The sequence below is a fragment of the Macrosteles quadrilineatus genome, unplaced genomic scaffold (genome assembly GCF_028750875.1).
Source record: "Macrosteles quadrilineatus isolate MER2022 unplaced genomic scaffold, UCM_ALF_1.0 Scaffold_7__1_contigs__length_78375512, whole genome shotgun sequence".
Classification (NCBI taxonomy): Eukaryota; Metazoa; Arthropoda; class Insecta; order Hemiptera; family Cicadellidae; genus Macrosteles; species Macrosteles quadrilineatus.
Window position 1 is genome coordinate 53,461,185 of NW_026542600.1, and position 16,168 is coordinate 53,477,352.

Below are 16,168 nucleotides of genomic sequence, written 5' to 3' on the forward strand. Positions count from 1 at the left end.
ACTCTTGATGTTTATTTTATGCTTTGCATTATGCTTGTACATTGTTTGAAATAGCCTGTAACAAATAATATTGTTGATTGGCCGAATAAAATCATTGTATCATTGTATCATTACGTTACACAGCGAGCCTCTCATCAGTCAGCCCTGAAGATTTTTAATGCTCTACCGGATGAGGTAAAGACCTGAACCCAAAGACTTTACGACATAGTTTCCACGTTCCTTTCCAATAATGCCTTTCCACTAGGTGGATTACTTAGTGAAAAGGCCGCTCTACTCTCTTCGAGTGTTACAAGATGGAACACCTCTATTTGGGCTGTAAATAGCCTCAACACTCTTCTGACGCAGTCTATCCAATTTTCATATTGGTCAACGACGAAGACGACAAGTATTACAAGTAAGCATTACTCACCTTAAGTGAGAGATCTGAAACTTATTTTATGTAAACGTTCATCGCTGAAAAAATAAAACACCACTACACTTTGTAGTGAATTCAAGTTTACTAATAATTTCAAGAGTAAGTCTTAGGATATTGTTTAAGTGACCAACTTTAGCTTGCCAAGATTATGCTTTGCACCCTGAGTCTAATGCTTATTGTATAACTGTTATGTATATTTGTACATTTTCATATATGAAGGTATTACTTTTCTATTGGCCTTTAATTTCCAGATGTTTCCTAGTCAGCTGTTATTAAATTTCCGGCCACGTTATGGCTACTGCCGTGAAATGATTGCAGTACACCAAACACTTGTCGTTGTCATATCATATCATTCATTGACAGAATCTTATGTACGCGGCTATTTATATTGTAATCCAATGGAGTTCAGTTTTTGACTTGTGATCGGTTTTAATTGTTGTCTGAGTGATGTGCACATCTTGTAAAAGTGATATGATGGGTTTGTGGACGAAATGGATTGTACTTACAGTAATATTAGCTTATTTTCAAATAGCCGCTGGAGTCGAGCTAACCTTCGAATTGCTTGATAATGCCAAAGACTGTTTCTACGAAGATATTAAATTAAATACATCTGTGTCACTTGAATTCCAGGTCTGAGATCACACATTAATTTTTAAGTATTTCAAGATAAGCATAGTTTATACGAGTAGTTTAGAGAATGTGAATTGGGATAAGGATGTGTTGACTGTTGAGCCTGCCAGTTGGCAAAGCTTACACCTGTCCTATCAAGGAACGAATTTTCCTGGTTCCTAATAGCCTACTTTATTTGGTTTAAAACTCGTATAACTTTGGTAGACAACAACTAAATTTATGACCTTGCTAGGCCTTATAGTACTGTACCTAGCCTAACTAAATAAGTTTTGGGTATTTATTCCGTACAGGTGCCGCCAAACGAATTTTTAATTTTGATATCTTACTTTATAGTTTTTTACCTCCTGAATCCAAATAACTTATACCATTAATTTTCACCGCTGATGAATATTTCTCATGATATCACTGTAATAATAATATACAACATTAGGCCTAGAATAAACAAGGTAGGATGGATGACATTTACAAGTGGAATGAACTGTAGCTTAACTAAGCCTTAAGCCTACTTACAGCTGATTGTTTTCAACCAACCACACGACAAGAACTGGAAGTAACAACTTTTGAACTTCATTAACTCACTCTGATTCTGTCGCTGGCAATATGCCTATACTAGTGACATAATTTTACTTCACTACAAATAAAATACAAAACAAAAATACTCATTCATACTCATACGTGTTGCGTAGTGCTATTCTGCTACGCCGTCGCCATCACAAGTTCAGGTTTAGTGAAGAGAGTAACGGTTGATGAGAAGATTAGTTAGTTAAGGTTAAGAATAACATCATTGACTAAAGATAATAACATCGTTGTAGAAACATATCAAGTGATTCTATAGTCAATAATGTTTTCTACAATAGGAATTTTGTCACATTATGGAGATATAGATGGAATAATGGACTAATTACTCGTAGTTCTTATTTAGGCATGTCAGGGTGGTAGGTCGTGCTTTATGCGAATTGGTGCCTGCATTAAGTGTTTTGAAGTTAGGTTAGATTAGGGCTTCTCGCCCAGGGTAGATGTGGGCTTCATCTAATATTTTCCAGTGCCAGTTTGGTATTTTTCTTATTTTCGGTAAAGTTATTTGATATTTTATCCATGATACTTAATTGTTTCAGTGGAACATAAACTTAAAGCTGGATTTTGACTACAAAGAAACTTTTGAAATATAATTTTATAATCTTTTTTTAATTATATTTGTGTTATCCAACCTTATCATGCCTAGTTTAGGTTGGATAATCGAGACTACTGTACATTATTATGTCCCTGAGACCATCTAAAGTTAGGGCCTACATATGAGTTTCAATTTAACCTAAGTGCATTTGAATCTCAGTTTATAAAGTTAGCGTTTGGAACTGTACTAACTTTTGTGAATTCAGGCCCTCTAAGAATGTGAAATGGTGGTTATTTTGTTATTTAGCCTAACAAATATCACACATTTCGTTGGTGTATCTTTTTGGTCAGACGCATATATTTCATTACTATTTTTATTTTCAATAGTCTTCAGTAGGTCTACACAACACTGATTCGATTATACTTAAGGTTGTTAAGCGTTTTTGCAACTATACATTTTTTGCTCTGTAAATAAATTTACCCTACAAAAAACATTCCCTTCATGAAACCTTACATGTAAATAAATACATTGGTCTCTCTACAGCTTACTAAGTCCTTTGGCTACGAAAAGTGATAACGTTGACATAGGCTATTCTTATCTGTTATAAATGTATTGTCACTTCTACCTTCAGTACTCACTTGTTAACTCTTATCTAGGCCTACTTCAGGTTATCTTAGACATATGTTAACCAGACACCCAGTGCCACATATCTCACATAGGCCCCAGTAGAAACTTTTCATGTCAAAAGTAAAACTTTTTAAACACCATCACCAAATGTAAATAAACTTGAATGTTTTTTTTTAAATTTACTTCCTGACTACAATATGCATCCAAACAATAAACCGATTTAAAACTGACTCTACTTACATGCCATGATTATGGGATAGCAGGTAGTTGTGCCTTGGCCTGATTGTTATCAGACCAAATTTTAAATATGGCATAGGCCTATACTGATAGTAAAAATGTCTGATTGAGTTTGGGAGAAAAACACCCAACAGATTGATGATGCCCACAGCCAACACAATCAAAGATGAAGGTATGGAAGGGTCGGGTTGTCTGTGTGAATTATTCATTGTGAAACACTTATACCTATTCAATCCACAGTCTAATCATGAGAAAAATCACGTTTGCTACAACCTTTTTGTTTTACAGGTGGTAACAGGAGGGTCATACGATGTAGATGTTACCCTGGAAGATCCGACGAGAGAGATAATCTATCGACAAGTCAAGTCTCAGTTTGACACCCACATGTTCACCACAGTCAAGGAAGGCACGTACGCCGTGTGTTTCAGCAATGAGTTCTCCACTTTCAGTCACAAGCTGGTCTACATGGATCTCCAGGTCGGGGACGAACCACCGTTGCCAGGGGTGGGGGAACACGCCACCGTTATGACACAGGTAAGTGAAAAAAAATTTGTAGGAGAACAATAACTGCCAAACTGCAAAAAACTTTACTTCCGTTAGTTTCTGTGGAAATGTTGATGTGGTTTTTGTATCAGTGGTTAAATTTGACCCGTGATTGTGGTTTTGTAGCCTTCTCATGATGAAAATTGATGGGTTAAAAATTCTCACCCAACAGCTTAACCTGAATTTGATTATGATTTAAATAAATAATAGATACATGTTTTGTTGGGAAGTGCCCGTTTTATTATTCGTTATATTGTTAAAATGAAAAAAAAGCGTTACAATATCGTTCATTGGTTCAGTAAGTAATGCATACACTCCAATTATTTATTTTCTCTCTGCTACATACAGTAATCAAGTTTACTATTAATCTGGAATCTTAATTTCTATTTATGTTACGTTTAGACTGTATGTTTTTTTTTTATTCTCAAGATGTATCTGTATTAAGAAAGGCATACTAACAAATACATTAAGTTAGGTGCTTCTTGTTATTAGTGTCAGGGATTGCTTTAGTCTTATCTCCACTTATTTTCACAGCATTATTAATGAAATTTCAAGGTACTGAACATAAAATTCTTTGGAAAAACAATTAAATCCATTAGGCCTATTACATAATTTGTTGTACTATTTCGCAACCCTAAATTGAAATCATTCTTAATTTCTTTGCTTTATAAATGAACCAAAATTACTCCTGAGGTTATGAATATGATTTAAAACCAACAGAACAGATTTAAATCATAAATAAAGTCTGTAGGCTAACTACTATTTGTTATCAATGTTGTAAACTAGTCATTTACAATTATGACATTGGGAACCTCAAAGAAATGAACACACTTTTGTTAAATAAGTCAAAATTTGCAACCACTTTTGAATAATTGGAATGTTTAAGGGATAAAAGGATAATATTGAGTTGAGACACAAATATACAATCAACATGTCTGAAAAAATTTAAAAGGTTTTTGTAGGCTAGTTCAGCCTTAGTTTTTAATGGATAAACTATATGTAGATAGTTTTGAGATCCGTAATATCCATAATAAAAACTCACCAAAACCACTCTGACCATAAACACTAAAACCATGCAAGTTTGAAAAATGGTCTATATGCTGTCATTAGTTGGAATTCGTGATCATCTTAAATCAACATCGATGGAAAATACACTGTTAAAAAGGTTGGCATTTTGGTAAAAATACTCAAAACCCACCTCACCCAAAACACCATTCTTGAAGCATGAAATTGTGAAAAAATGTGTGTATTGAAGTTTTGAAGGGTAACTACCCCGTTTCCTACCAGAAACAAAATAATGTCAGCACACCTACAATCAGTCAGTGAAACACAAGGTACAAAGTCATTGTCACACTCGATTTGTGCTACATCCTCCATTCATACTAACAAGGAGAAGGTTCTAGACAAAGAAATCACAAACCAAGCAATGCTCCAACAAGTCATGTGACACGTGTCACGACAGTACCACGACAACCAATAAAATATCTCTCTCTTTCCTGAAGGTCACACTTTTTCCCGATGTTAATTGTAAAACTATCCCTGTTCCAAAAATTCATTAGAGTTTAGGTTGGTATTGACTAAATTTCCCTATTTTGGGGAAATATCTAATTTCCATTGAAGTACCCCTGAGCTTACTCCATTGAGTTACCCTTGTATTCCATTGAGTTACCCTTTTACCCGACCAACTACCCATAAATTACCCTTTTCCCAGGCTAATTACCCTTTCTCTCTATGTCCACGTTGGAGATCTCCCTCACCCAAACCCCTGATTCCCACTGTGTTCCCCTGTTAATTGATGGTGTTGCTTATTTATTTAATTAACTTAGTAATACAAGTAAGTCCATGCACGTTCAAAGTCATAAGACATTTCAAATTGAACAGCCTTGACAACCTTGATATTTAATTATAAATCTACTTACGTATGCCAGAGGGTCTCAAATATGGTCATCTTTCATGATGTACATGTTTCTAGCTTTTTACGTCTCATTTTCACAGCATTCATATAGGCCTACAGTATTTATAATAGATCCCATCGAGCGAATTGTTAAGTATTTCAAACACTATTATTACAATAAATAGTCCAATTAACTCAATAAATTATGGTAATAAACACTTATACACACAGAAATAAACATTACACGTATCATTTTGCCGGTATTCATAAATAATTTGGTACGCACGCTTGGAGTTATCAAAACCAGAATAAATTCGTAGACCTACTGAAAAACACGGGAGAATGACGTTAGTGTCAGCTGACTGGTTGTTCTTATGTTTATTTCTGTGTGTATATAAGTGTTTGTAAATACTCAACAAACATCACTCTTTTGGCTTTATTGTAAATACTGTAACATGCTGCTGAAGATGAGCCGTAATAAGTTCAAAAAATGTAGGCCTACAGTGTAAAAAATAACTACATTTGACACCTTCTGGCATAAGTAGATTTTCATCTATAATCGAGTCATTCAAGAAAATCTTAGATGACATAGAATAGTTTAAAAGTGATTTTAGATCGTTTTAGGTGAATTGGGTGTTGTATTACTACTAAAATGGTTGTTAAAACATATGATATTTGACATCTCGATGTACCCTTTTGGTAGTCTTTACTCTTAGTAACATTTCCTGTCAAGTGATGAATGAAGTAGGCTTAGTATAGTTTTAATGGTAGAAATTAGTTTGGCAAGAAGGATTGAATGTTTCGAATGTTGTTTTTGCTAATAGTTTAAAGTCTTTTATGTGTTGTGAGAGTCCAAGATATGTTCTAACAAGTAACCATTTGCTCTGCACTTTTGAAAAACATGCACCTTGCTTGTTGTGCTTAGGTCTGTGTAGTGCTGAATAATTTATTGATTATTATATGGGTTTGTGATATTCTACGTCTATAATAGAATATGTCTTTCAAGACTTTGATTTTAGCGAGTTGCCCATTAGGGAATAATTTATTACCGTAGGCCTCATGGTAAGACATGGATTTGGGACATTAACCTTTTCGTTTTGATGTCCCTAGAGGCCAAAAACATCATCCGTTCGCTAAAACTATCCGATTTTGAATGATGAAATTGGTATAAGCGTGTAAACTTTTGTTCACTCTAACGGACTATATGGACTTATGGACTATAAAAACATAATGTTTCTCAATTTCTTTCTTAACCATTTTGTAGAGCATACAAAAAATTAATAATTTCTTACATTGAAGCGTTGTTATGCGCTCAATGGTTAGGGAAAAAATTTATTTTTCTCATACTGTAATTGCATTCTTAGTTTTACATTTTCCTTTGTCCATTGAGTCTTATCAGTGTATGTTTTTAGTCCATAGTTGGATAAATCAAATCCGTTCGTTACAGTTTGGTTCGATTGCAAAAACATATTTTCTCTAAATTTGAAACTCTATAAAAAAAAAATAAATTGATGTAGGTATTCAATATAACGCCAAAGAATCGTTCCAAATTATAAATCATCAAGTGCTAAATCACCATGTTTCTTTTTCTAACAACATTTGCACGATAAATTTCGCAATAGTTGCATGTTTGCCTGCAAGAGAAAAATTAACTAATCGGTGAGTTACGTTCTAAATTATGTGTGGAGTGGAGCTTTGTTTGGTGGTGGTTTTATGTCTGGGCACTGAAAACTCCCATGTGGCAATTAATGTACAGGTTATCTAAAAAAATGTTTAATGTCTGATTTAGGATATCTATGTATCGTAATTGACATAAATATTATTGTTTGTTTTCTGTTAGGAATTTTGTACATGTTTCGCTTTTGGCAATATGGATTTCCTAAATTGGTTAATTTACGTTTTTAAAGTTCAAACAAAAACTGTAGTATTCCTGATAACTAACGTTCTCAAACCTAACCAATGTTTACTAAATATTATATAGGTACATTTTTATTCACATTTTCAATTTCGTCAATTTTTAATTGATTGATAAAGAAAATCATGTAGGTAGTTAATATGACAATAGTGTTTGTAATTTACTAGTGTTTTCCTATAAAGTGTTCACTATTGTCCTATATTCTCCATGGTCGTATTGATACCGTTGCAAATAAATTACTTCGGTTTTATTGTGGTTTATGGGCTTAAAACCACACATACAGAGTTTAATTAATTTTAATAATTTTGGATAGGTTATTTTCCAACTTGGTCTGTTCTTTAACAATTGTAATGTAGGAATATCATGCTGTACAATCAAAGAAAGCACAGCTGAAATAAAACCTTTTCATTAGTTTCAGGGAATTTAAGCTATTGCCTGTTGTTATAAATGAGCAACATAAAATGGTCCTAGTTTGTTAGTGCACAATTTCTCTTGTATTTTCATGTTTTATTTATTAGTTTTTGCTTAATTTTTCTCTTTAAAATTGTTTTACTTCTACTTGTACAATTGCATGGAAAAAACAATGAGGCCTGGATTGCAGTTTTTGGTGTTACACTACAGATTTTGTTTTCGTTTGTGTTGTGATTTTGTTGTGAATTTTGCTTTGCTGTTACAATTTTCATTACACACTGACAGTTCACAGAGTAAAGTAGTTCTGGATGGTTTTTATTTATACACTTAATGAAAAATACATTACTAGTAGTGAGTTTTTCTGTTGGGAAGTAGCCACTAATGTAGTTTTCATAACTGGGCATTTTTTTGTTTTAGTTGTTTTTGGGACAAGTCAGTTGTAGTTCAAAGTCGTGTTTGTTCAGTCTCAGATATATAATTAAGTCTTTGTTAAAGCTCAAAGGCTTAACTCTGATCAAAAATAATTACCTTAAGTTTTCCTTTGTTTAAACAAAAGTTTGCTAGAGATCTTCAAGTTGTTTAAACACCAACTCAGTAGCCAAGCTATGTTGCGTTGTCTTGACAATTGTAGGAGAAGTTTGCGATTTTTCTGCGATGTCGGTAGATGATCGTGCTGTCCTTAATTGTGGTAGATGATCATGATTACGCCGCGATCGCGTAGGATAATCATCATTACACCCACAGTGATTGTAGATGATTTTACCGATGCCGCCTCGATCTTGAAAGATTATCTATTGACGAATAAAATTACACAAATTCAGCGTGTAACATAACAATTACATTTTTATTTACAATCATGCAAAGTTAACCACAAACAAGGTTTGTTTCTGTAAATATTAGGAGAAGTAAGGTTTTTTGCTTGTTTGCTGAACGTAGCTATCCAAGTATACAGTGTCAATAATTCAATTATTTTGTAGATGGAAATGTCTGCTCAAGAAATCCACCAGTCTCTGAAGAGCATCATTGACTATCAGACGCACCACCGGCTACGAGAGGCTCAAGGGAGAAAACGAGCGGAAGATCTCAACGATAGAGTATTTTGGTGGTCGCTCATGGAAACTGTCTTGATCCTTTTTGTATCCATAGGCCAAGTATTTATAGTAAAAAATTTTTTCACAGAAAGAAAACCGACAACATACAACCGGTTATAGGATTAAAGTGTTAAACGTTTTGTTGATTGTTTATACTTAAGTCTTCTTTCTCGGTTAAGACTGAGTGAAAGGTTTTAGGTTAAGAACACCATCTCATATTTATACAGTACACTTAGCAGTTCATTAGTAGTAGTTTCATTGGATTGTTCATGGATATAAATTTCAAGTAGTTTTCCCACTTGTCTGTTAGGTTGTGATGTGAATTTTCATGTTCTTCGAGTTCCAGTATTGCTAAGTCAATTCAATTTTTCAAACCGTTTTTTGATGTGCATTGAAGTGTTTTGTAATTGTGAATAAAAAACTGAAAATTAACAAAATTCATACTAGGTATCCAGGGAAATTTTAGAATACTCACGCCAAAGTAAAAACCTTAATATATTTGTCGTGATCAATTTGATTCAATTGAAAGGGTCAAGTTCAAAAGGAAAATCATTATTCACTTTGTTTATATTTGTACGGTTTAGTTCATGTACCTAATTATTATATTACATTTTTCTAATTGTTTTGTTTTCACCCAAAGTTTATCTTAAGTTTTGACACAAAGTTAGATTTTTTGTTTGGTAAGCTACACATACGCAAAATATTTTGTTTACATATTACAACTAAATTATATGAGATTTTCTGGTTTTTATGGGTATGATTTTCATGTGAATTAATTCTGTATCTATCTTATATCTTAATATTGTGTGTTAGACTCTAGAAATACTTCAATAAAGCTTGGAAACCTAATTTTACAATTGTTGTTAGGTAATGTTTAGATCAATTGGCTTGCTGTTAAAATATCTTGGGAAGCAAAACAGTTTCTATTTCAAGTGCCAAGATTTGTTCATGTGCTAAGAATAGGAGCCCTCCTATTTTTGGTAAAGAGTCAAGGAATAATTTTGACAGGTTGATTTGAATTATTTGAAATTTGTCCTATTATTTATAGCAACTCAAATTTTATTGAACTGTCTCCATTATTAAAATATCCAGTGTACAGGCTATATTTATTAAATATCCATCATTTAGTTTGATAAAAACTATTTCAACATCTTGAGAAAATAATAATAATGTGAACATTCTTAGAACAGTAAAGACACAATTTTATTATTTCATGATTGAAAAATATTTTTATTTCCATGTTCTTGTACTTTTTGAACACATTTCATCATCTAAAATTAACTATCCTATACTATGATTTCAATCATAATAATTTATTACATCTTTTAAGGGAAATAGTGACAGTTTAGTTTAACAATTATTTACAATCAGTGAAACCACAAAAAAATGGTAGCTGACCCTTGAAATTAATATCAACTCATATTTTGTGGACTGCAATTTTAAGAACCTAGTGAGGACACCTTTTAGGGGAATCCTTTAATTTTGAATACAGTTTAATGATGTGTGTTTATTGCTAAACAAGTTTATATTATTCAAAGGTTTGCTAAAATCTGATTCCTTTAAGACCATGGATGGTATTTGTTACTATAATTGTTCATACCATATCTTAACAGGGTGAGGCACAAAGGAATCATTCCCGTTTACAAATTGTGTCCTAATCTATTTCAAGGGCAAACAAACTTGCACATGTTGAATACACTGTGCTATTTATTCTTCCAACATTTTTGACACATAGGTGTACATAATGCAAACATAGTGTGCAAGTGGCCATTTTGAATGTTGTTGCTTTAGTATTAATTTCTTTATATATGGGATAAGTTGTGTATATTTTGTGAATATGATTAGTTTAATTCAAGTGGTTTCTACCAGTGATTTTTGGCTGATGTGTTTTTGTTTATTTTTATTTTTTGGGGTGCTATCATTGAATATTTGTTAGCAAGACATATAAAATATTTTTAGCATTGTCCATGGGGTCTGACATAAAGGGGTTTTTACGTTATGGACGTTAGTTTAACCTTGGACTGTGTTGAGTTCAATCATTGGTTCTTATAACACATAGTTTATAAGCAAATGTTTGTGTTTTGTACAATTTTATATACACTTAGGCCTTTTTTCACACTGGATGAAATGCAACGTTTTTGTCATTGCAGAGTTCCGATTTGTTCTCTAATGCTGCACCAGTGTTACAAAAATCATTTTGGGTCTGTAAACTAAGGCAGATTCGTGGTATAGTATCTGTGTGAATTTGTATTAATTTGCTAAGCATTGTTTCACAAGCCACATTCATTGATTTATAAACCGCTAAATGATCATCAAAGCCAAAGATCACTTGTCTTTATGATTAATATGTAAAATAGGCCTATGTAGAGTAATTTATACATTGCCATTTTCACCAAAAATCTACTTACTGTTCAATGACATTTAAAATTGTCAGAAATGCCATAAAATATAGTAATTTTACTCTAAAACATTCCTTAACCTCATCATACCTAACTCAAAAACATCTGGTAAATTGGTTTAATTCTGTTATTACTTCATCAAACAACCTTAGACATTTTATAAATTTACTTTTACTAACAATGACAGCTGTTCTTTGTTTACATAGTTGTTTTTAATATCAGATAAAATACTCTTCGTTACATAGATTTACCATCTTTATAGAACAGCTGAAGACAATTTTGAGGTTTGTTCATTCCTAATTCTAAAGTCAGATACTTTGTTCAGTTGTTGTTTACTATTTGCCTCTTGATGTTTAATGAACTTTAAAAACATATTTTAACTGACAGAAACAAGATATTTTTATAGGAGTACTTATCTTAAATTATAACCAAAGAAGAAGGTACAAACTGTAATATATTCTCTAAAATGAGAGATAAATGTTAAGTCAATATCAGCACTTTCAAACGTGACCAACATTAAACACAAAAACTGTTTTTATATTTTGGAATATAATGAAAAGAGTACTTAAAATGATCAGATTCAATTACATCCTGTTTGCCATGAAATCAATGAAACAGGCTGTTTAGGACAGTTCTTAAATTAAAGTAAAACTATTATCTGAAGGGTTATCAGGGGGGGGGGGTCAGAAGGGGGGGGGGAAGGGGGGGTTATTATCAGAAGTAATTTCACTATTGGAAATTCATTGTTGAGGGCTAGTAAGTAGAACCAACTTTTCTACTTGTCATAATATGTGAAATTATAGCGATGATTTTTCTTGTATCGGAAACATCAGAAGTAAAATACAAAATTCACATTCATCAATCACAAATCTATTAGTTTTGATTTAGAACTACATAAGTAAAAATGCAAGTATAAATTGTTCCCAACAAATAAAATTAATATGACTTATTTTGGACAAAATATTCTTTAAAACACTAAAATAGTATTTAAGGAGTAAACACATTTCTGTCATACATAAATCACATGGAAACTTAATACACAAAGAATTAAACAACAAGAAATGTTATAGTGAATAACATATTTCTGGCATATTTTAAGTGTCACTGCAATGAGTTTTGGTGTATAAATAATTGTATTTGTGATTAATAAATACAAGTTTAATTGTTTATTTAATTGTTTATGAGTTGTGTTTTCTCCTGTTCAACAGTATATTTTCCCAAATGAGTCAATAGGATACCCAAATACATTGGGAATATAAAATTGTTGAACGTGTATTATGAATAAACATTTACGCCTCACTACTCTAAGTTAATGGACTTCCCATGCATGGATATAGTCTAATAATCCCTCACAACGTCAGGAGCGCAAATCTCCCATAATTTAGCCACGTGCCCCCTTCCCTCACCAAAACAAAGAGTTTCAGGAATTTGCTAAGGAAAAAAGTCAAGTCAGTTCAGTTTTGACTAGCTATATTTAACTATATTTAAGAGTAACACCCTCAATTGCTACTAAAATGTTAAAATGGTGTAAGGCGCATTGTTCCTTACACAACCTTCGGTAAATATGCTTGTGGTTTTAATTTTATATCATCATCAGGCTCAAAATCAAAACTCTAATCATCAACTTCTTCAAAATGACTTGGTTTTTTCAGGAACAAGATAAGGATACAAAGCCATAAGAGAAATTTATGATAAAGATTACAATGGTAAGGTAAAAAAAGGGGAGCATAAAATTGTAATTGGTAATGCATTTTTAATAAAATAAAAACAATGGAATTTTGAAAGCAGCACCATCTTGTGTAAACACTAAGATGAATGTATATTTCCTTCTTAGATCTGTAAAAGAATGAGCTTAAACGTCACCTCAAAAACAATGACGATCTCTTAAGCATTAGTGGTTTAGTGAAATAATCATATTGGAAGGGGACAAAAACGATGAGGGAAAGGATTAAAATTCAATAGTACAACATTATGACAAACTTTTCACATTAAGGGAAGTTAAATAATAAAAACATAACTTAATCAACAAGCGAGGAGGACAAATTGGAAATATTAATTAATGAATTTATTAACAAAGGTAACAACATCACCTTTCATAGAAGTAAATAAAAACTATTTTACCTGATTATGGTAAATAATAGATATTGATAAAATATTACATGGTATAGTGGTTTCCAGATTTTAAGAGGGGTTTAAAAGTTATACTTTTACTTACTTGAATAACTACAGTGTAACCAACTTGCAAAATAAAATAAGTTACTAACAGAACTATACATTTCTACTCAGTTTAATGCTCAACTCTTGATTCCCTATCTTTGCAATACTATCTGCAAAAATTTTGCTAAAAAGGGGGTTGAGAAAAAATGTAAATATGTTGTTTTCAATTTTGTGTAAATACATCTTTTATTTAATGCCATAATGCTATAATTATATAATATAATAATTACTCTTAAAAGAATCTGCAATTAATATGAATCACTAATAAAAATATCTATGTAGTCATATTTAACTTCCTCAAAATAGTATATTATGTTACCAAGCCAGAAAAAAAGGTGATTACCGAACGAGTATGTTTGTTCCAGGGATGGGGTGGGGGGGGGGGGGCATATGAGGTTGTTACGTAATTACCTTACAAGTACAATAAACACTTTTTGTATGAATGAGGTACAATATTATTTGCCATACTACTCAAACTAACATAACTATAAAAAAATATCAAAGTTTGTAAAATGCTACCACCAACTTTAAAATTTAACAATCACTTACTATTTATAAGTGCTCTGAGAGGTTATTGGTTATAAACACTCACTGCCATCAGAATATTAAACTACATAGCTAATAAGTTCAAATTATAAACATTCAACAAAGTGGTAAATATATAACAAAGTGGGGGCCATATTACTGCCCATATTATACAAGGGATATTCAGTAAGTAAGGAACGTTTCCGTCTTATGTTGCTTGGGGCACACACTTTCAAGTACAGACGTGTTTACCTCCTCAGTCCTCAGCTGTCCAGCCATCACAGTGTAGAAGCTTTGCGCTGTTGCGATATTTAAGTTGAAAAAGTGTGCTGCAATCAAAAATCCTGCTAGCTGTGAGATAATTGAATTTATGAAATGTTCACATCGAGATAATGGTTTTTCAACAATATATTAAGTATTCAACAGCAGGTGGGAAGCAGAGCGTTTGAATGTGAATCTGTTTTTATTGTTCTACAAATTTGTCTGACCAGATTTGAAAAATGATCTGGGCTATAACGCTACAACGTTTCAAATAGAGTGGCAATCGCAAACAAGAACCCTTCCCCCACTGCCACTTTGGTTAATTTTTTTTAGGCATCTCAATTATCTTCTTCAACCTATGGAATTTGTAAGTTATCTTTCTATAATAACACCAATTTATTACTCACAGCTTATTACAGTATATGGATGCCTCTACTCTCATCTAGTTTATGCTGTACCCCATTTGGGGATCTGGAAAGACTACAAAATACATATTCAGCCTTCAAAAGCATGTAATAAGAATTATCATGGGCCTAAAGAAGCGACGGTCTTGTAGGAAAACCTTCCATAAGTATGTTCTTTTAAGAGGGTTCTACCCGGTCAATTCAAGATGGCGGCTAAACATGCTGATGTTCCTGAACATGCCTCTACAGTACAAGCTCTCAACATCCTAAAACTAATTTGTTTCCAATGAATGTGTTCTTGTTGTGCTTTTAACATATCAGAGCTTGCAGTGGGTGGAGAAAAATAGTTATTTGTGCAACTATTGAGCAAAGGGAGCAATTGACTCACTCGAGAGAAATACTTACTCACGAGCCGTAGGCGAGTGACGAATGGTTTCTCGAGTGAGGCAGTTGCACTTTGCACTCGAGTTGCACAATATATTTTTCCTGCAGTTACCATACAACAAATAAATTAGTAATGAAACGTGACAAATTTTTTCACAGAAGTGAACTTTTAATATGACATTTAATGATACAACAGCTGACCAGCTGATTTACAGCCAGTGCTGCCAACGTATTTCGCGTGCATACGACCTTGTCTGCATGTTACGCGCTCACTATTTCGTGCCTTCACGTTGCAAATCTGGAGTCAGTGAGACAAAGTAATTAGAGTAAGACAATGTTAACATTGTCTCACTGATGAGCGAATTGGCCACTTTGCTTTCTCAAATCAGTGAGAGAACATGTACATTGTTAGGTAACTGTAGGAAAATTATATTAACTATTTAGAAGTTAAAATTACATGTGAAAAAGACGTATATAAGGATTTTCAAAATGATTTTGTAAATAATTGAAGAAAAAATTATGAAGTTTTAGCTCAGCCAGAGCATAGTTTGGATCTTTGTGAATAGTTTATGTCAACTCGATAAACACTTTAATAATACCAGGAGGTTCTTTTTTGCATGACCATGTTTATGTGGTAAACAGCCGGGGGTGGAACCTTCTTAACATTTCCCTGTATATACATTTTTGGTACCATAATGTTATTTATTAAAAATATACATCTCTTTAACTTAGAAACACAATCAATTTACTTGTAGTCAAAGACGGAATCTTCCTATTCACATGCATGAGCTACCTTTTTTAAAAGAAATATTTACCACTCTGCTATCAAGTTTTACAATGGGTTGCCTGAAGTTGGGTTGTCCTAGGCGCAGAAGCGAAGTGCGGAGAGCAGAAAAGCGATAAGCATGGCGCTCCGCTTCTAGGAAAACAGTAACATTAAATTACCTAAGACAAGAGGAGTCCGCTCTCTCCGTTTCCCTCTCTGCTTTCGCGTCTAGGAAAACCCAGCTTAACTGTCTAAAGGTTGTAATGTACCAGGTACATTTTGGGAGGTGACTTAAAAATTATTTACTGAAGGGAGCATTTTATATTGTCTATGGATTT

The 16,168-nt window shown here is 32.9% G+C and overlaps 1 protein-coding gene across 1 annotated transcript; it reads left to right on the forward strand.

Annotated features, from left to right (window-relative positions):
- Positions 1–733: 733 nt before the first annotated feature.
- LOC128998241 (transmembrane emp24 domain-containing protein 7-like) lies at positions 734–11,942 on the forward strand. The gene is made up of 3 exons (XM_054424290.1): positions 734–1,045; positions 3,309–3,554; positions 8,761–11,942. The coding sequence occupies exons 1-3, from the start codon at positions 863–865 to the stop codon at positions 8,992–8,994; spliced, it is 663 nt and encodes a 220-aa protein (XP_054280265.1). The 5' UTR covers positions 734–862; the 3' UTR covers positions 8,995–11,942.
- Positions 11,943–16,168: the final 4,226 nt, after the last annotated feature.

Coding starts and splice junctions, on each gene's coding strand:
- LOC128998241 (XM_054424290.1), top strand. CDS start 863: ATGTGCACATCTTGTAAAAGTGATATGATGGGTTTGTGGACGAAATGG. Junction 1,046..3,308: donor CTGTGTCACTTGAATTCCAG/GTCTGAGATCAC, acceptor TTTGTTTTACAG/GTGGTAACAGGAGGGTCATA. Junction 3,555..8,760: donor ACGCCACCGTTATGACACAG/GTAAGTGAAAAA, acceptor ATTATTTTGTAG/ATGGAAATGTCTGCTCAAGA.